Source organism: Agelaius tricolor, unplaced genomic scaffold (genome assembly GCF_023055355.1).
Source record: "Agelaius tricolor isolate 1412-34295 unplaced genomic scaffold, bAgeTri1.0.p SCAF_22, whole genome shotgun sequence".
Lineage (NCBI taxonomy): Eukaryota > Metazoa > Chordata > Aves > Passeriformes > Icteridae > Agelaius > Agelaius tricolor.
This window is the reverse complement of record NW_027269282.1, coordinates 8,973,245-8,993,019: the sequence shown is the minus strand read 5'-3', so window position 1 is coordinate 8,993,019 and position 19,775 is coordinate 8,973,245. Positions and strand designations below refer to the sequence as shown.

General features: G+C 43.6%; 1 protein-coding gene across 2 annotated transcripts in view; it reads right to left on the bottom strand.

Moving 5' to 3' along the window:
- Positions 1-19,775, bottom strand: part of GRK5 (G protein-coupled receptor kinase 5) — a 153,888-nt gene that overhangs the window by 53,568 nt on the left and 80,545 nt on the right. Inside the window, exon 3 of one of the 2 annotated variants that reach the window (XM_071445971.1) lies at positions 4,722-4,834. In XM_071445971.1, the coding sequence (XP_071302072.1) occupies positions 4,722-4,834 (113 nt within the window). Of the gene's footprint in view, positions 1-4,721; positions 4,835-19,775 lie in introns of those variants that run through there. The other variant, XM_071445972.1, reaches the window with a different exon arrangement.

Here is a 19,775-nt window from a genome sequence, read left to right as displayed (position 1 = left end):
AACTCCTGGTCTTGTGCTTAAATCACAAGATACCTCCCCTTCTTTCCCAATGCTCAAAAGCACAGTTTGCAAGTCCCTAATTGCTAGAAATAACATCATTTCTTATAATCCGCGGAACAAACTATTTTCCATTATTGCTTTGATGAATCCAGGCATGTGTTTCAAGGCCCCTGCTCTGAAGTCTAATAGCTTCTCCATGCCCTGGTTAGGTCAGACAGGGCCCTATTCATGGGCCATAAATGAGGGGAGGATTTACGATCACCCTGCCTCCGTGGGACAAGCTGCAGGGAAGGCTCCTTCTGTGGGCAGGCACAGATCCTCCAGCCCAAATGGTGAGAGGATGTGGGCTGGCCACTGTCTGCTGCTAGCTTTTCTTCTGGCTGCTCTTTTGGAGGTAGTAGTTATGCTGGTGGCTCCTTCTTCCACGGAGAAGCCGCCATGGCTGGATGGAGGAGTGGGAGTGCAAAGCATCCTTCCCTTTGGAGCAGCTGCCCTCAGGATGGGCTGAGAGATCAGATGGAAACATGCTCTTCAGCTGGGAAAGGGAGCAACATCCAGCCTGGCTGTGGGATGGGACAGCCACAGGCTCAGGGACAGCTCAGGTCTGGGGGCTGGAGGCTGCCTGTGATGGATGGAGAGCTACCAGGGCAGTGGCACAGGGACCCCACAGGGGCTCACATTGATTATGACACATCAATTTTGTACTATCTGATTTTCACCTAAATATTATTTGAGCTCCTGAAACTACACGGCTAAAAATATGTGAAAATGGAAAAACACATCCAAAGAGATCTCTCTGCACATCTCAGAGGATGCTCTCCCACAGCAGCATGGCATGGCTGAGAGAATCATCACCCCTTGTACCCACCAGAAGATGGAGATGGGAACAGACACTCCCTCAGAGCAGTTTTGGCTTCCTGGTAAAAGTCAGGAACAGTGGAATCACCTTTTGAGTATCTGCAGGAGGTTACTGGCATTTCAGTCCCAATTTTTCACCTCTATTTTCTCAGCTCCCTCCTCTGTTATCTGAGAATATCTCTCTGCTCAGTCTTTTCTCAGACTCCAGGCTCTGCCCTGTTATTGCTCTGCCTGTCCTTGCACTTGCCTCTGCTGGAGATTTAAAATCTGTGACTGAAAACTGGAAGGCAAACCCCAAACAGCTATTCATAATAACTCACATTCCTAAATGAAAAGTGAACTTGAAACCATATTTTTCATATTAAAGGCAGGGCAAAGAGAGCCCTTTCAACTGTTTGAAAACACATTTTGAGTTAATGAGTTTGTTGATACCAACAAACTGGCATTTCTGATGGGGAAAGCCTTGAACAGCTTTAAGACACACATACACAGATGGTTTATATCCCACAAAAGGGACTTAACCAAATGAAATCTCCCTAACAGCAAGACAGGGTTTATACAAATGGCATTAAATGGATGCTCACTCATCCTTTCACTCCAGGTAAGTGCCATGTCTAGTGAAGCATTCAGCTGAAAAGTCCACCCGAGGAGATTGTGCCTCTCACCCTGGCCCCTGAGCCCAAATATCACAAGCAGAAACAACCTGGAGAGGCAGCAGGGCTATTTTTGTGTGAATCCAGTGCAAATAAAGTAACCTTGTTCACATTAGAGAGAAAATAATGACAAAAATTGTCCACGTTCTCCTCCAGTCAACCTAAATCTGGTCGACATTAAATTGTTAAAAGCCCTCCCTTGGAAAAAAAACACATTATGAATGTGAGTAGATGAAGCAGGAAAGGGAGTTTAGAAGCTAAATCTTTCATTTTAATGACAAATAAAAATCACAGGAGAGGAGAAGGAAGCGTCAGGGAATGTGCTGATGAGAAGGGGACAGGAGCAAGAGGTCCCTGCTGAACTGAACTGCCACCTTCTTGTGCTGGAGGCACTGGCTGTGGAGAAGCAAGCACATCTTGCTAGCCCCTTGCCTGCTCACTGATCTGCCTTGTGGCACAGCAAACATTTCCCCTCACACTTTATTTTGATGGCTCTCTTTCAACAGCTCCAGTGTTGCTAAAATATTCGTAAGCAGAGCACAGCGCGCTTCAGGGCTGTGCGTGACTCCTTGGCTAAGGGCTTCTAGAGGAGCCCATTTACTCCCAAACCATCTCCATCTAATGATAACAGCTTGTGCTCACACAGCTCCACCATGTGAATGGCTCCATCAGGCTTTGCTGAGCCATTCAGGGAGAGCTCTGTGGTTCCAGACCAGCACGTGATGCCCCCAGAGCCCCGTGGGAGCTCAGTGCATATCTCATCTCAGCAATCAGGACCTCTGTCATGAGCTTGCTTGCACAATATCTGCAGCAAGAGATGGCTGTCTGTCCTTACAGCCCTCCTGCCAGCTGGGAGAAGGGGCTGCTGTTGCTCCATTTCCCAGACAGACAGACAGACAGACAGACACACACTGACAGGCACTCACTGGTCCCACAGCAGCAGTGGCAACCAAACACCCACAGCTCCACCAGTGCTGTACTGCAGAGCTCTGCATCTCTTTGTTCTTATCACTGTTATCATCTAAAGCTGGGGCCTGCTGCTTACAAACCACATGTCGTGTTAGTCTGGGCTGCAATCGATTGTGACTAATTACCCAAACACTGCTCTCACAAAACATGGGGAGACTTTATGCCTCTGAGCATTTTCCTCTCAATTACTGGTTGAAATTGGTCAAGGTATTCACAGGTCTCAGAGGGAACTGACAGCTACATGCCTACATGCATGCAGAATTCAGTGATACAAATCCTTTTTCTTCAGAAGGCAGCTTAACAACTGTTTAACAGAAAAAAAAATCCCCAAATCCTGCCATAATTACATTTGCAGGAGGCTACATCAGACCAGGTTAGTTATTTCACATAACAGCTGACATAAATGTCCAGTCAGGAGAGGATTTTTTTTGTCTCTACATATTCTGGTCTGCAAGGTCTGGATGACTCCACCAGCCTTTGGAAGCAAAGGTGTGAGAGAGCTTAGTCTCTCACAAGGATGTTGAGAGGTTGTTAAATGTCTGACTCAGCTTCTGGTTGTCTCCCAGAAGCCTCAGTCACTTCTTTCCTTGCAGACAGTTGAGTTCATGAGTTGAAAAACTGAATAAAATACTGAGAGGCATCAAGTGCTGGCTTCTGCCAGTGTCTTACTGTGTCACCTGGTAAAGTCACTTAGATGGGCACTGGAAAAGAGAGGTGGTCCTCCCTTTCAATGTGCAAAAAGCTCTGTGAGTCCCTCAAGAACGGCTAAATATTATCCCCTTTTATCTTTTCCCTTTATTTGACATTATACAAAAGGTAATTTTTGCATCTCATGTTAGAAAAACAACTAAGACAAAAGAAAATGAAGGATCTTGGCTTTTCCTGCTTGTTACAGCAGGTGGTCTAGAAAAGGTTTTCCATTCCTGGTGGTCTCAGATTGGGGCTGTAAATTCAGACTCCTGGTCTCATTATAGGGCTTTTTTTTGCCTATCATAGGGCTTGGCTTGAATCCCACTACTCACTAAACACAGTGTGACCCCGCTGGGCAAATTTCAGTAGCAATCATCCAATTTAATGGCAAAGGGCTGTGTTGCTTGACCTTAATATTGCCTAATGCAGGGATTTTCATGGGCTGGGAGCAAGCTTACACAGAACAATAATATTTGAAATCAATAATATTTGAAAATTTGAAAATTTAAAAATTAACAGCAGTCTCCTTTGTTTGTTGATTCCAAATATTTAAAAACTGATTCAGACTTTATCCAACACTTTTTGTGATGCTATAGATGTCCTGTTGTAATGCAGGAGTAACATAAACCTTAAGAGATCACATGTCCTCTCCAGACTGTTACATTTACAGCTTCAGTGCAATCCTCACATTTCCCTGTACTTCAGAGTAGCTTCACCCTGGTGCAAACAAAACAATTTTATTCCTGTTGGTGTGCATTGTTTTGCTTCTATCAGCGTTACCCAGGGAGCGAGACCCTGTGGGCACTCACAAGTGACAAGTTCATCTTGTTCTTTGGTACCTTTTCACCTTTTGGCTGATCAACACCCTCCCCTTCCACGTGTTCCCAGCAAAAGAAGTCACAGAGAGGCTTTTCCACTGTGAGCAGCTGGCAGGACACATGGCCAAGTGCTGCCAGCCTGGGAAAGAGCGTCAGGTCCCCCAGGGCTCGGGGGTGATGCTCAGTGGCTGGGTTAACTGATGGCTCACTGGGGTGGAAAATGGAGCAGATTTGTTTCTCAGTGACCTCAGTCAAGTTATTTCTGTATACTTTGTGCCTCTGTTCTCCTATTTGAAAAAACCAGGGTGGTTATCAGGGTGTCCTTTGTGAAGCATCCTGAACTCTATGGATGAAAAGCCTTGGTAAAGGATATTAGGATTATTACATTCCCCATCCACTCTTGTCAGTCCGTTCTCAACTTCCCTTTCCTCCCAGTGCCTCCCCATCAGCAGACATTGCTCACAGCAGCTCAGCTGCTTGAGTGTTGACATGAAGGGAGGCCACAGCAGCACTGTGGGGGTGACTGTCCTTACCCTCTGTGGTGGCTCATGTCCCTGAGTGTCCCTGTGCTGCCAGTGGTGCCAGGCTGATGCTGGGGCCAGCCCTGCCCACTGCCTACTCCAGCAATTCAGACACAAAATCCCACAAAACAGCGATTTCTCGGGGTCAGATGAGTCTGCTCTGCCACGGGAACATTGCAAAGCACCCCAAAATACCACAAGAACTGACTTACCACCGAGTCAAGGAACCTAATGCAGCACTCGAGCTCGGGCCGAGTCTCACAGAACTGCCGAAAGAGGAGCCTTCCAATGGGCTGCTTTTCACATATGCTCCAGTAATCTCTCTCTGGAGGCAGGAAAGAGAAGAACAGAAGCATGAAAATGAGAACAGCTCTGCCTTTTGGGTTGCTCATGACTTTAAAGCATTGCAAGTGAGTGCAGGATTACAACCCCAAATCACAACAACCTCTTTCTCCCTGCCACCATGTTTCAGGTATCCAAATACAAATGTAATTAATGGCTTTAGGACTCAATTAAGAGAGGCTGAATTTTGTTGGGCTGGTGTTGGTAAAGGTCAAGCAAAAGCCATTCAGCTACTATGAAGAAATAATTTCATATTTTTCTGTGGTGGAAATGTATGCAAATGTACAGCTCAGACTGGTGGTATTGGTGGGAACGTGGGGAGCAAATTACAAGTCCTTGAAATATGAGTCATACATTAAAGGGCAGAAAAAGCTGGAATTTGTGGAGTCCTTCCTGGATGCTTCCTAGATATGCACTAAAGTGCTCCAGATCTCTGGAAACGCTTAGCCTACTTTCTATTAAACAATTATAGTAAACTGTGCATTTTCAAAGGTTTCAAAATTTCTGCTATTTAATTGCTGAGCATTAAAGAATGGATAGAGCATATGGCATCTGGCTCAGTTCAGTTTAACACAGCACTCCTCACAGAACTGTATTTCCCCTTAAAAGCCATGTTTAAATGCCATTCCTCTGTGCTGGTGCATCCACAACCATCACTCACAGTACAGCAAAAGGTCCTTTGCCCATCACAAGGACTATCAGCAGGAGAATATGGATGAAGGGCAGGCATCATTAACTGGCATGGCACCAGCACAAATGCCAAGGGCTCTGGATATTTTTCTGGTGAGAGCAGAAAATCCCCCAGCCTGCTTGGAGCAGCAATACTTGCTTGAGACACGTTATTCCTCTACAAGTACACACATGTCAAACAACATACTGTGTTTCCTTAGGCATTCTTCTCACCACCCTCCTCGCTGCCATATGGCACTTGCTGTTATTATGGAAACAACCAGCTTCTAAACACATAACACAACACTGCAAACAGACATACCAAACCCACACGAGTTGTCAGTGCCTTGGCTATTTCTCTCTTGGGCCTGTAGTTGCCCCTGAAATGTCTTTGATTCCCCCTCTGCTTTGGCCCCCATGCCCTCTTCCCACTCCATGGATGCAGGCACATGTTTGTGATGGAGCTGCCCTTTGCCATTGAGGCACCCAGCTGAAGGACCTGCTCAACTCAGCTTGTGCCCTGGGGACCATGTTCTGCAAAACCAGAATTGCCATAGAATCATGGAATGGTTTGGGTTGGGAGGGATCCTAAAGATCACCTAATTACAGATCCCCTGCCATGGGCAGAGACACCTTCCACTATCCCAGGTTGCTCCAACCAACCTGGCCTTGGACACTTCCAGTGATGAGGCACCCACATCTTCTCTGGGCAGCCCATGCCAGGGCCTCCCCACGCTCTGGGGACATTTGTCCTGAACAGAAAATGCTGTTTGAGGTGTTGGACCTCTGCCCTGCAGCTGGGTGACAGCAGGCAGGAGCAGCCAAGGCTGCCTCTCCTAAGGAGAAGGAGGGAGCCTGCCCAGTGCTGCACCTGGCTCTACCTCAGGAACTGATTCCTGAAGCACTTGGTCAGGAACTTGGTCTAGTGGTCACTAGAGACATGGGCTGGGGACAGCTGAAATGGGCTTTTAATTCAGTCTGGTCCTGCTCTGGTCTGCTCTTCTGAAGCAGTTGGGAACAACATGCCAGCAGCATTTTTTCACTGGCACTGTCATTCCATTTTGGATCAGGATATCACTCAATCTACTGAGAAAACTGCAATGTTTTGATGCTCTCTTGCAAACAAAACTGGATCAAAATCATTGTGTAAATCCTAACCTGACCTCCAGTCAATCTAATTATCAGCAGCCACCCCCTGGCACTGGTTTGTTTGCCTGAGCCGGAGCCTTCACCATGGAACACCATGGCACTGATGGGTGTGGTAGGAAAAGCAGTGGGATCCCTGGGACATGGAGCAGCCTTGGGGTGTCCTTGTGGGTGCTACCAGCTTGTGCTGCTTGACCAAGTGGCATTTTTAGTGAGAAACTGCTGGAGGGATGTGCAGACAGGTACAGCACTAAGGGAAGTGAAGGAGTCAGGAGAGTGGATCAGAACAGCCCTCAGAACATCCCAGAGGCCAGCACGAAGCCAGAGGCTCAGCAGCCCAGGTGAGCTCTCCTGGGAGGTTTGGAGGTTTAACTACACCTCCCTGATGCTGGTTTCTGCTACCTTGACTAACTAACTCTTGTGAGGGTATGAATAAAACATACACCCTGAATACCAGCAGCACACAGCCTGCCTGGTGGCAGGACTCAATCCCTCCAGAAGCCCCGACCCACAGCAAGATCCCCCATGCCAAAAAAAGAATGAGACTGTATGGATCCATAAGAGAGTAAACCAGAAAGGGACAAACACAACAATCAGCTGGTTTGCCCCATATTTTTTCTTGTACAACATAATTTGATGGACAGTGATGACTGTTGTACAAAATGCAATTAGTTTATCAAAGTTGTTATGACACAGTGACACCCAATGTAGCAGAGGATGATCTTCTACCAAAAGGGCCAGTGAGACCAGGTAAATTAGTGTGCAAATTGCACATCCACAACTTCATAGAACAGCAGGGAAAAACAAGCAGCTAAACACCATGACATATGTGGATAAACACAACATAAATAAGACATGAGCACAGACTTCCTCCTACTCTACAGAACTTGGCCAGCACGTGAGAAGGGTGACCCATTGGTAACGAGGAAAAAGGAAATACCAGAAATAATCTCTGAAAATGCGACAGCCAGAGCAGCTCCCTGGAGCCATCCACGCCTCCGTCATGTGCGTTGCAATGCTGGATGTACCAACACAGACAATAAACACACGACAAAAATGCTTTCATTCCTTGTAGGTGACACAAATTATTTTCTTAGGCCCTGATCTTGCTGTTGGCTTCTCTAAGACAGCTAAAAGAATCTGCACTCAACTAATTCTTGGGATGCATGGGCCTGGAGCGGACTAAGAAAGAAAAACAGGTCTGAGCTAAAGCTGAAAAAGGAGTGGATGGTTTTACTACAGCAAGAAGTGTTTTAGCAGCGTGCTGCACCCCAGAGATGGGGCCGGAGCACCCCGAGCCGTGCTCAGGAGCTGCTGCAGGATGGGGAGGGATGGGGAGGCAGGCGGGCACCGCAGCCAGGGGCTCTCCTGGGCTGGGGCTGAGCCTTGTGTCGCTCCCGTTCCGCCTGCCAGTAAAAACATCCATCCAGTTTCAAAAGTTTAAAAAATAGAAGGAATGATTTCCTGAGGAAATGGAAATGTTAAACACTTGGAAGTGAAACCATATGCTTATGATGATGAAGTGTAACTAAAACAGCTCTGAGAGTGATATCTTTGGTAGTCAGACCCTCCTGCCTCAGCACCATCCTGTTTAACACCTGCAAAGTCACCCAAAATGAGGGTGAAAGGCTGGGTGGGTCAAAGTCTTGGGAAAGCAGACACTTCTCACTGACGCCAAACTCTTTATTTAGAAAATATCGCTGGCAAACAACGCACACATGCAAGTGAATTCTCCATCTTCCTAACAGAGCAACAACACAGATTAATATAGAAAAGGTATTATATAAAATGCCATAATTAACATTCATAAGATAAATAAAGATAAATAATGTTTATTCATAATTCTACTGACTCATTTTCCCCTTTACTTCATAGCTTATGTATTGAAATACTAATTTCAGGAGCAGCCAGCACAAAGAACACACTGAAATAGCTGCACCTGCACACGTCATGCTGTCACCATTCAAAGCCTATGGCCAAATTTGTTCCCAAACAGATATTTTGGTAAGGTTCTGAAAAATATCTGAGCCCACGCCTAAGAAAAATAGTCCTATTAACAAAATTTCATACCTGTCAAAACCTACCATTGATGAAGTGAAAAGCTCAACACAAGGTAATAGAGTTGCTGATGTCAAAATCCCCAACTTTCAATTAAAAGGGAAGAAAATCTAATATTTTAATTATATAAAAAAACTTCCTGTGCACTGTGAAGATTTTTTTGTCCTAATTTCTCATTTAAATACCTTTCATTTTTTTGGCTGGCTCAAAATATCACCTTTTGGAGAGAACCAGTGGTCTGCAAAGAGACCAAGTCCCCCCTTCTCTTTCACATTTGCAATCTACCTGTGGGTTTTGATGGGCTAGTGATGAACTAAAACACTGTGTGATAACTCTTGGCTGAAAATCAGTCTTTTATGATATTCAGTGTAAACTGCAGGTGTCTAAGTAAAACTGCTATAAAAGTTGCACTTCTGCAACTCGTTCTGAAGAGCTGCAAAGCCAAGCCCTGCAATCATCTGGTGAGGCTTCCTCCTGTAGATGTCTGTGGGGAGGGATGAGCTCAGTTTAAGCCTCACTTTTAAAGTCTACAAAAGCCAGGAACATCTTTTCAGCTCTTTGGTCATTTATTGGTGTGGCCAAGGATTGTATTTATGCACTATCTGTTAAGTAACATTTTATTTTCCAACATACTGGAATCCCAAGAGCAGATTTTCCAAAGGAATGCGTGGAGAATTGCCAAGAAGACATGCACCATGCTGCTGCATGGGAACATTTGGACTTGACCTCTGGATTCCTGCTATCCTTGGCATTAAATCAGATGAAAAATGAGTAAGACCCAAATGAAAAGCAATTATGCTGCCTAAAAAAGCCCCCACGAAACAAAACAACCAACAAACAAACACCTGGAACCCCCAAAGAGAATGTAGGAAGACCTAATTGTTGATTTCCTGCTCATGCTCAGTGATCCAAGATCAGAATTCATCTTCCCTTCCTGATTTTTCCTCTTCACCTCTTAGGTGAACCAAAACCACTCAGATGTTGTTGCAAGTCTATGATTTGTCTGCTGCTCTCTTCCTCTCACCTGCTTTGTCCCAGAAAAACAAAAGCACCCCAAAATTAATGGCAGAAAGCATTTGAATGGCTCAGTCCCTACACTCAAGCTGGGCAATAGGAGCAGCATCAGAGCCCAAGGGAGCAGCAGTCAGCTCCCAAGATGCTGGCACACCAAAAATAAAACTTTCTTCTTCCAAGGGGCTGGGGCCTGTTAAAGTGACCCCAAAATCTGTGAGATGGATGGAAATTTCTGCTAAAAATGTCCCAAAATCGCACGCCTCCCTCCTCAATCAAACTCAGAGAGATGCTGCTAAAAGAAATCCCACCCTGCCCAGCCCAAATATAAAAACACTTCTGTTTTTTTTTTGCCCATCTTTGCTTTCTTTATGTAAGTTTTCTTACAGCAACACACAATGAAAAGGAGGACAAAGGCAGGAACTAAGAGCAAGATTAAAGAATATGCAGCACAACTGAACCAAACAGACTTTCACAGCCCATCATACACTGTGCACTTGTAGCAATTTCCTTCTTTCTGTCAAAAAAAGGACTAAATCCTTTAAGGTTCACAGAATTATTTTGTGTCCATTCAGAGCACTAATGGAAAACAAATTGCATCTTTAAGTACTGAATAACCCCATTTAGAGCTATATTAATATAAATACATTTTTCATTTTAAACCAGCAAGTCTAACACTGGTGCTTATAAAGATGTCTTATAATTTACTGCTGCTCTTCTCCAGCCAAAAGTGGAATTACCACTGTCTATGTATAAACTTAATAAACAGCACACACTAAACTGCCTAGTCTTTCAGGCTAATGAAAGTTGCTTCTTATCAAAGGTTCCTTTGTGGATGTTTTAAAAGGATTTAAATTGCTTTGATTGCATTATTAACAGTGTCTGTGTTGCTCTTGTATTTCAGAATGATCTGGAAAGCTGGAACATTAGCTCTTGCATTCTACAAAAGATGGTTTTCCATCTCTAATAAAAATGCTTCAATACAAAAGATAATCCTTGTGTTCAAGAGCAAAACCCCAAGATGGGCCATGTTAGCACATCTGAAGACCCTCTTACTACCTTTTTACTCTTACTTTTAATTTTCTATAGTCTTCAGTCCTGGAAATGTCATGGCCAGTCAGGACTTCATGAACTTTTCTGGAAACTCAAGTACTTGCTGTGGAAAACATATAATATTTTTCTCTTTGAGAAACTGAAAACAGGGGCCCATTTCTGATGAAGAAACAGGGATATTGCTGTTTAAATTGTAGAGCCTGATCAAAAACCTGTACAGTAACGTAGAGAGAGATCTCTTTTTCATGGTGCCTATTTGGGAGTATTGCAGGAATGGGAGGAAGCAACAGGAGGGAAGTTCCTTGTTATTTGTTCCCAAACAGATATTTTGGTAAGGTTCTTAAAAATATCTGAGCCCATGCCTAAGAAAAATAGTCCTATTAACAAAATTTCATACCAGTCAAAACCTACCATTGATGAAGTGAAAAGCTCAACACAAGGCAAGAGATTTGCTGATGTCAAAATCCCCAACTTTCAATTAAAAGGGGAGAAAATCTAATATTTTGATTTGTTGTCTTGGTTGTCTGTTATTTTCTGGGGTTTGTTTGGTTTAGGTTTTTTGTTGTTGTTGTTTGGGGAGTGAGTGGGGCTGTTTTACAATGCAAACCTGTGGTTAAGATGCTGAGGACTCTCCATTCACCCTGTCTCCAGCAATGCCTTTAAAAAGTGAGGCAAGCCAGATGGTTAGAGAGCACAACACAGGAATAAAAATGCCACATTTCAGTTCATTCAAAAATTCCTATAAACTGTGGCAGCAAGTCACGTTATAAAAGCCTAGCACAAGCATCCAGGCTCCTGTGGGAATTCAGTTACCAGCACAGCTAACATTCTGTGCCCTGCAGACCTCAGTGGCATGCTGTATTTATAAAATGGGGCTAATGGCAGTGCCTGCCTCAGGGGCATGCTGTATTTATAAAATGGGGCTAATGGCAGTGCCTGCCCCTGAGCAGTGTAGCCAGGAAAGGTCCATGGAGGGGTGGGAGCCCCGAGTGCTGCTGCATGGCCCCGTGGCTCCTGGCTATTCACCTGCAGCACAAACTCCGGCAGAGGAAATTCAGTCCAGGAGAGCACAGCAGAGCCTTTTTATACATTAACCACTCTACTGCTCCAGAGCTTCACCTGGCACTTCAGAGAGATTAAAAAGGACGAGGCAGCCTCTGTCTCAGGGAGTGTTTGTCTTGGCTGCTCCAGAGCCCTGCAGGTGCCGGACAGCAACTCTGAAGCCAAGGGCTGGGATGAAGTTCTCCTGCTGGTGGCAAAAGCACACTCTCTCTAACCATAAATATTTCATCTGCTTTCTTTATTTATTTTTTTTTTTAGTAAAACTTGGAAATTGTTACAACCTATGACAAGATAATGGCTTGATAGATTCCTTATTCTAAACAGCAGCTTGTCCTGCTCTGCAGTTCAAACCAGCCCTTCGTTGCTGAGGAAAGCTCTAGACCTAACGTATGAAGTACTGGGGAAGAACATTTTTTTGGCCTTCCTTTATTTTTTTCCATTTGAATTTAGGATTTTCTACAAGAGACTTGGAGACCCTCATCTATGCTGTTACAGCAAGAGTTGTTCTGGCACTGACTATCTAAGTTTAATTAATTAAAAATAAGAATGCAATCAAGCTTACTCGAGACAATGGAATTACCCCAAACTGGTTTTAAGTCCTGCCAACTTAATTTTCTCTATTTGTCAGCTGTCTTTTTTAAAACAAACAAAATTTAATCTCCTGATCATCGAACATCTAATGCAATTATTCAGATGCAGACAGTGTTTGCTTTGTATAACTTCCCTTATTTCCACTCTTTTCATGGCATTAGGCTACAAGGATAAACTCCACACATCACAGCAGCATTACACTGGAGATGGAAACAGTCCAGCTGGACTGATATGGAAAATATGCTCGGAGAATATTGGAACAAACTCACAGTTAAATACACTTCAGTGATATATATGGATCTTCTCATTTGTTTTTTGAAAGCAGCTGCATTGAAGCTCTGCTCATGGAATTCTATTTGAAAGTCAAATCCTACAAGCAGTTGCATAAATATGTTTGCACGAGTACTTGAACCAGAACTCGTTTGTGGTTTTGTTGATTTTGGACAAAGATTTTGACAGGAGGGATAACAACCCACCCACCCTTTTTGTAGCAGCAGCAGGAGGAGGATCAAACAAGATCCTGTGAGCTCAATATAATCACTGCACAGGAAAACAGGAGTGGGGTCCAGAGCCTGGGGAGGGACCCTCAGCTCTCATTTGATCATCCAGCCTTTTGCCAGGAGCAGAGTCAGATGGCAAAGTGAAAATGCCCTGCCCTGAGACCAGGCTGTTTGCCAGTGGAAGACAAATTCTCATCCTAACAAAATCTGAGCTACTCTGCTGAGTTATTCCAGGTCTCCCCCAACACTTCTAGTATCTTGTAAAAGTTACTTGCTCAGGCAACTGCATCCCTTCCATATGGGTCACTGAGCAAGCCCTGTGCTCAAAAGCAGAAACTGCAGGGTCAAGGCTCAGCTGAGGAAGATGAAGATGGAGTTTGCCATTAATGCTTGAGCCTCTCAATCAGAGAAGCAAACATATCACTGTGTGAATTATGGGGTGCAGGGAAAGACAACAAAGAATTGCTGCCAATAATGAAGACATTCGTTAAACCTGCTGAAAGCACAGAATATTCTGAGCTGGAAGGGACCCAACCATCGAGTCCAGCTTTCAACTGAACGGCTCATATGGGGATTGAACCCTCAGCCTTGGTGTTATCAGCACCATGCTCTGACCAACTGGGATGGAAAGAATGACTCCCACCAATTCCAGTAGCTCCTTGATCAGCCCACCTTAGTTTTCCCACCTCTCTTCTGTCAAGCACAATTTACATGAATAAACCACTCACTACGTCTCTCAGTTCCACACTCAACACCAGCAGGACAGTGGAAATGCATGCACCAGGATTAATCACCAGGAAATCTGGACTGTGAATGTGCAATGGGAATATTTTAAAGTCTTTTTTTTTTTTTTAAACTTAAATTATTAGGTACCACGTTCTTAAACATATCCTTTCTTTTACATTTGGCTGCCAGTTAAAATAACAGTGCACAGAAAGGGAACAAAAAGCAAAAAAGAGCAGGGAGACAGAATGACTGGCTGACAGACAGATGGGCAGGTGTGTTACACTTCTAGTCAAAAAATTCCCATTACTAGTAGTAAGCTGCTTTCCATTCCCATAAATTACACTTGAAAAGCACATGGCCCTGGATCATTGCCTCTGGTGAGGTTTCCCAAGCACAGTGTTTGAACAGTTGCCTCTGTGGCCAGTCACAAAGGTATTCAGGGCAGGGTGGGCTTCCAAACTGCTTCACACTGATCACAAAAGATGCCCCACCAACATTTCCCAGCACTTTCATGTGGTACTGGTGCAGCCCCAGGGGAAGGGCTGCCCACACCAAAACCCTGACCACCACCCTGGCTAGAAAAAGAGTTTGCCTTTATCTTCTTAAATGGCTTTCAACAATGTCTCTGCCACAAGGCCAGAGGACTGGAAAAAAAAAATCCCTCAAAGAAATATGAAAGCTCACCTCAGAAACGCCCTGTGAAATTCAGGGAACAAACACTGAGTTGTTCTCATTTTGTTCTGCCTTGGATGGGAATGACAGAACTGGATGATTTGTTCTCAAAGACCGTAGCTACTGAGAGTTTTTTTCTTTTTATTTGGGACTTTTATGCCCAGTCTGAAAGTTTTTAACTGAAATACCAAACTTATTTTCTGTCTAGTTCTGTTATTTAGACTCCTGCCTGGTGACATTCTGGGTAACGCATGCTGAAAGAAAATTTCAGTAGAAGTTGCAATTTGAATGTTTAATGTTATGAAATCTACAGAACTGTTGCTGTTGTACATAGCACAAAATAAACATCTCAGTTCCAGGAAACCAATGCAGACATCTTGTGAATCACTTTCTTAAGACGAAAAGACTTTTGCAGAACTACTCTTTGACTTCTAAAGCAGCCTAGGTAGAAAGCAAAGCAGCTTTCTTTCTCAAGATGAAACTTTTACCAGGTCAGTAAGAGGCAGAGTGCACAGAGCCACCAGCACAGTCACTCTGTGAGTGCATATTTAAGCAGCACATGTTACTGACAGGCACATAATAAAACTATTCACAGGCATTACTTACTCTGCATGCTGTTCAATAGTCACTGCAAGTCCTAAGCATCCCAGCCCTTTTATTTGTGAATCCTTTAACAGAATAGTAGATGCTAATAGTTGTTACTTCCACTGTTAAATTTTCTTGGGTATTTTTCTTTCCATTTTTTTCTCCTGATGTTTTGAAACCCCAAGCTTCGAGTACAAGAAAATCCCACACTGGTAAAACTCTACTTATTTTATAAATGTTTGTCAATCCCAACCTTTAAAAAAAATTGCACAATAAGCTCAACCACCAACCTAAGTAATCAGAGACAATAATATACTGAAAAACATAATCAATCCTCAGAGATTTTTAGGGGGTACCACTGACCTGTGACAACACTGCTAAATTACCACTTAACTGGATCTTTTCCTCAACTACAAGTGGCTCATTTGTATTAATACAGACACTGACTTTGCCTTGGTTTATATTGACAGGCTGATTTGACTGCCTGCTGAGAGACAGCCCCCTCTGAGTGGGTGTGAAGGAGCTGAGCTGCTGAGTAAAATTGATAGGAGGAGTGGAAAGGAGGTTTTAAAGTCATTTAGAAACTCCAAATGTACTGAAAGTAACTTGTGCAAGAGGGGGATTGCCAGCAGTAAGCATTTTTTTCTCCTTTTTGACAGAATTCTGCAGTACCAGGGATCCCTTCATACCAAATTACTGGGATGGATGCAGAGGGTGTGGCAGCTTTTGTCCAGACACAAAACCCATGAACAGTCTTACTTAGGTCTACAAAAAAAGAAAAACCAATTTTAGAGAGAACTTCGACTTCAATGTTATGAAGACTGGATTGTCATGGGGAAAATATGTGAAAACTTTTGCAGTTTTAAAAGTTATTCTAGTATTTGATTTTTTTTTCAGTTTATCTCTTTTTTTTTTCTTTTTGGTCATTTCTCAGTCTATTTTTCCATTGCCATATGAAAAACATCTTATCCTTATGAAGTGTTTTTTCCCTATTTTGTTTCCTAAATTTCAACATACAAATATCCAGCAACACAAAATAATGGTGTTGTTTCAGATAATATTTCAGATCTGCAAAACAAGAAGCCCAGACTATCACCTCCAAAGTTACTGAAAAGATTTCAGTGAACAGAAGGCAAAATTAATAGGAACTTCAAGTAGGATTGCCTACCTCATAAGCAGTGATAGGATATTTAGATGCTGAAAATGTATCTAGACATTTTACTTCTCACTTGGAAGAGGATACTTCAACATGTTGGATCTGAAGAAATAAATGCATAGCTGAGATCCTAATGCTTGCTTTCTTCAGCATCCTTCCAGCCAGGTGCTGACCCACCAAGAAATTGCTTTGCTCAAATATATCAACTGGTTCCACTGAAATCTAATCTGGTTATCTCATGAAGGTTTATACCAGGGTGACACACGGCAAGGAGTAACTCTGGTGTGGCAGAGCAGCCTCACAACTACATGAGAAATCCATTCCCGAGTTATTCTGGTCAAGAACATAGGAGGAAGTGAGGTGGATGAAGTCAGACATAAGAACTGTGCAAGTGCTCACACTGCCTTTTCTCAGCTGGGTGATACCTGCCCTCTGTGTGAAGCATCACCTCTGAGTCTGTAAATGTGAAGGAACGCTCAGATATGGGGAAAAGGATCATTTTTATGGTGCAGCCACTTAGATTTGGGTTTCCCCTTCAATTTTACCTAGCAGGGTAGCCTCTTGTGCTTGTACTTTCCTGCTGACCTCCAGGATGGGTAGGGCAGATGCTGTCTATGGCTTTTGGGTGCACAGATGTTTGGAGCAAGCTGTGGCTTCACCAACAATATTCCGTGTCCCATGTGCACAGACAGACTGCTGCTGTCACCTCATCAGTCAGTGCAACAGCTGATGGGAGCTCTCTAAAAATGGAATTCAGTGTGTAATTATCACTCTGGAGATGGGTAGGTTCTCCTGTGAGAGTGGAGTATGGGAACACTCAGCACAGTGCATGAGGCTGGGAGAGAACCATCAGCTAAGGCTTAACAGCTCCATTCCCAGGACTGAGGTGCACTGTCTTCTGGGTCCTCAGCCCAGGAACTCCACAGAAGACAGGGATTTCCTCTTCAGCAGACACATAAAATGTACTTCTCTGAAAGGAAAAGGGGGAAAGGGATGGAAAAGAAGAGCCACATGGCTGATCTGAAAGGAAAGCATGCTTGCATTGACACTGAAACATTAGAGACATTGTTGGAGTGCAGTTCATCCTTGCAAAAATATTATCCTCGTCTCGATGCCAAGGTTGGTGAAAGTATGGGCTACTTGCCATGGAAGTGCTGGATAGTTAGGCTAGACCTGTCATGGGGCTTATTTACTCTCTGCGCCCAACGTTTCAGACACACTCAAGTGTAGTGTTCATGTCTTGGCAGGAACTTCTGATTCATGCACTTTCTCCTGGTCCCCTTTGAGGAGTCTTCCTCCTCCGACATTGCAGTGGTTAAAATTTCATTGCTTGCTGAGAAAACCAACACTGATTAATTTCATCCTACTTGCATGGAAGAGGTAAAGTATGCAGGTCTCCAGCCAGGGACAAGGAAATCCCTGCTGCTTACACGCCACATTGAATAAGCAGCCCATGGTTGAGGCCATTTGACTTCAACAGTCTTCATTCCACCCGCAGGAAAGAGGCAATTATCCGTAGCAGCATGGGGAGCAAACAGGAAGTAATGCAAGACATTCACTTTTGATTACAGAATATCTTTTTTTATAGGACATAATATCCCACAAGGAAGAATTCAGCTGCAGCGTTACGTCGACGCACCCCGAATTATTAAAGGAACGTGATTGAGGTTGCAAAGCTCAGCCTCAAGACCCAGGAAAAACCTAAATTAAAGTTGCTGGTACAGCCTGAATGCCACTGATCACTGTGTGTGCGTTCTGGTACAGTCTTTAATTACATCACTGCAAACTGCTTTTCCCACAGGGCCTTCACCTCATTCAGTGCACAGGACAGACAGTGCCTAATAATGAGCAGCTATTCAGTGTTTGGTGCTCTCCTCTGGTTCAGTGTGTGGCCCTGGACTGTATTTACTGCACACCAGTCAGGCCTGCCCTGGAGACACAGTGATTCATTTCTCCATGGATATTTCTGTGACATTCTCCAAGCCTTTAAATATCTTAGGTGTATTCATGGATATATTTGCACCCCACCTTTGGGAGACAAATTTTGCAGATGGGGAACTGAAACATGTGAAGATTAAGGTAAAAAGCATCCAATGATCAGTGCTACTTGATTTTCTGTGTATTCAACTTTAAATGCTGTTCTCTCTGTCCAAAGCCAACCTTCCATTTGCTTCAGTTGGACAAATTCGTAACCAAGACCCAAAAATCTCAAGGCAGCTACTCAGAAAATGGAAAAAGCACAATTAGAGGCCAACTGTGAAAAACTAATTTTAAGTGACTTGCCTGTCATCACATAAGATCTATCCCTGTCCAGTTCCTTAGTATGCTATTCAATTGCTTTGGCTATGAAACCATTTCCTTTGATGCCGCAAATCCCCTTTTAAATTTATCACACACCTTTTACCTCATGCAGTAAATGAGTCAGCCATTCTATGCTCCTTTATTAGACAGCCCAGTTCCAGCCCCAGACTAACTCAGGCTTTTGAACTGACTGCATTAGGGTTCCTGGGGAAGAAAACTAATTACTTGATATATATACTGAAAGATGAATTTAAGCTGCATAGGCAGCCTTAATTCAAAATTTATTTTAGGTGCTCATTGTTTTAACACATATTTTTGCATGCTTAATTTCCTAAGCTTTTAAGGAACTGAAGAAAAATTGAAGAACAAAACCTGCTGTGGACCAGTGAAGAAAATCTTGCTCATTTGGAAGAGTTTACACAAAAGGCTGGGAACTTTCAACTTGACAACTTGAAGAATGTTCTTTTAACATGGCTTTTCTTGAGCTCTTTCCTAAGTTTTCTTTGAAACAGAAACTCCATCATGTTGACACTCATAGTGATACCCATACCAGCAAAGCTGACACAGGGGTGTCAGTGTATCTGCTTGTGCTGCTGGGAGCTGGGAAAGAAGCTGTAAATTGTGTTGGCTGATCATCCTGGGCTCTCTGGACTCTCTGGACCATGACTGCTCTGTTTTTTCTTTCACCTTCCTTTCCTAATTTTGCAGCAGTACTGCTCCTCCATTCTGCTTCCTCTGAGATTATTTCCTCCATTTCTACACTCAATCTCAATCTCTTTAGACAGTGGGTCACAATTTCTCCCTCCCTATCTGATCCCAGCACTTGTCCTACACTGGCAGTGTGCAGCAGCACAGGTGGGATATGGATTCACTGCACACCAGCAACTCTGCAGCAGCTCTCCAAGTGCCACCCTTTGGGAGACATCTGCAAGACCTTGAGGCCCAGTCTGAAGTGGCTGCTTTCTTTCACTGGAGGGAAAAGCATGGAGAGATCCTCAAGATGGGATCCTTCCCTCAAATGCACCCTAAATGGCCTCTTCCATTTTTGACTGAGAGGATGAACAGCATCACTGAGTTGCAGCAAAACATGTTAAACTTTGTCAGCTCCCTCAGCAGTGTGCAATGCAAATAACATCCTCTGAAACTGCAATAGATCTCATACTTAGCCTGGATATTTAAGGAATAGCTATAATGGTGTTAATTCGCCAGGGCTCATTCCCTCACCAGACTGATGACACTTTGTCATTCTGATCAATCTTGGCTTCCACCTTCAGACTGTTAGTTTTAATAAAACAAAATTTAAAAGAAGGGGAAAAAAAAGAAAAAAATGTAGCACAGAAAAAAACCAAGCATGGAAAATTTTCAGTCTACATAACTCTGGCAAGATCTTAATA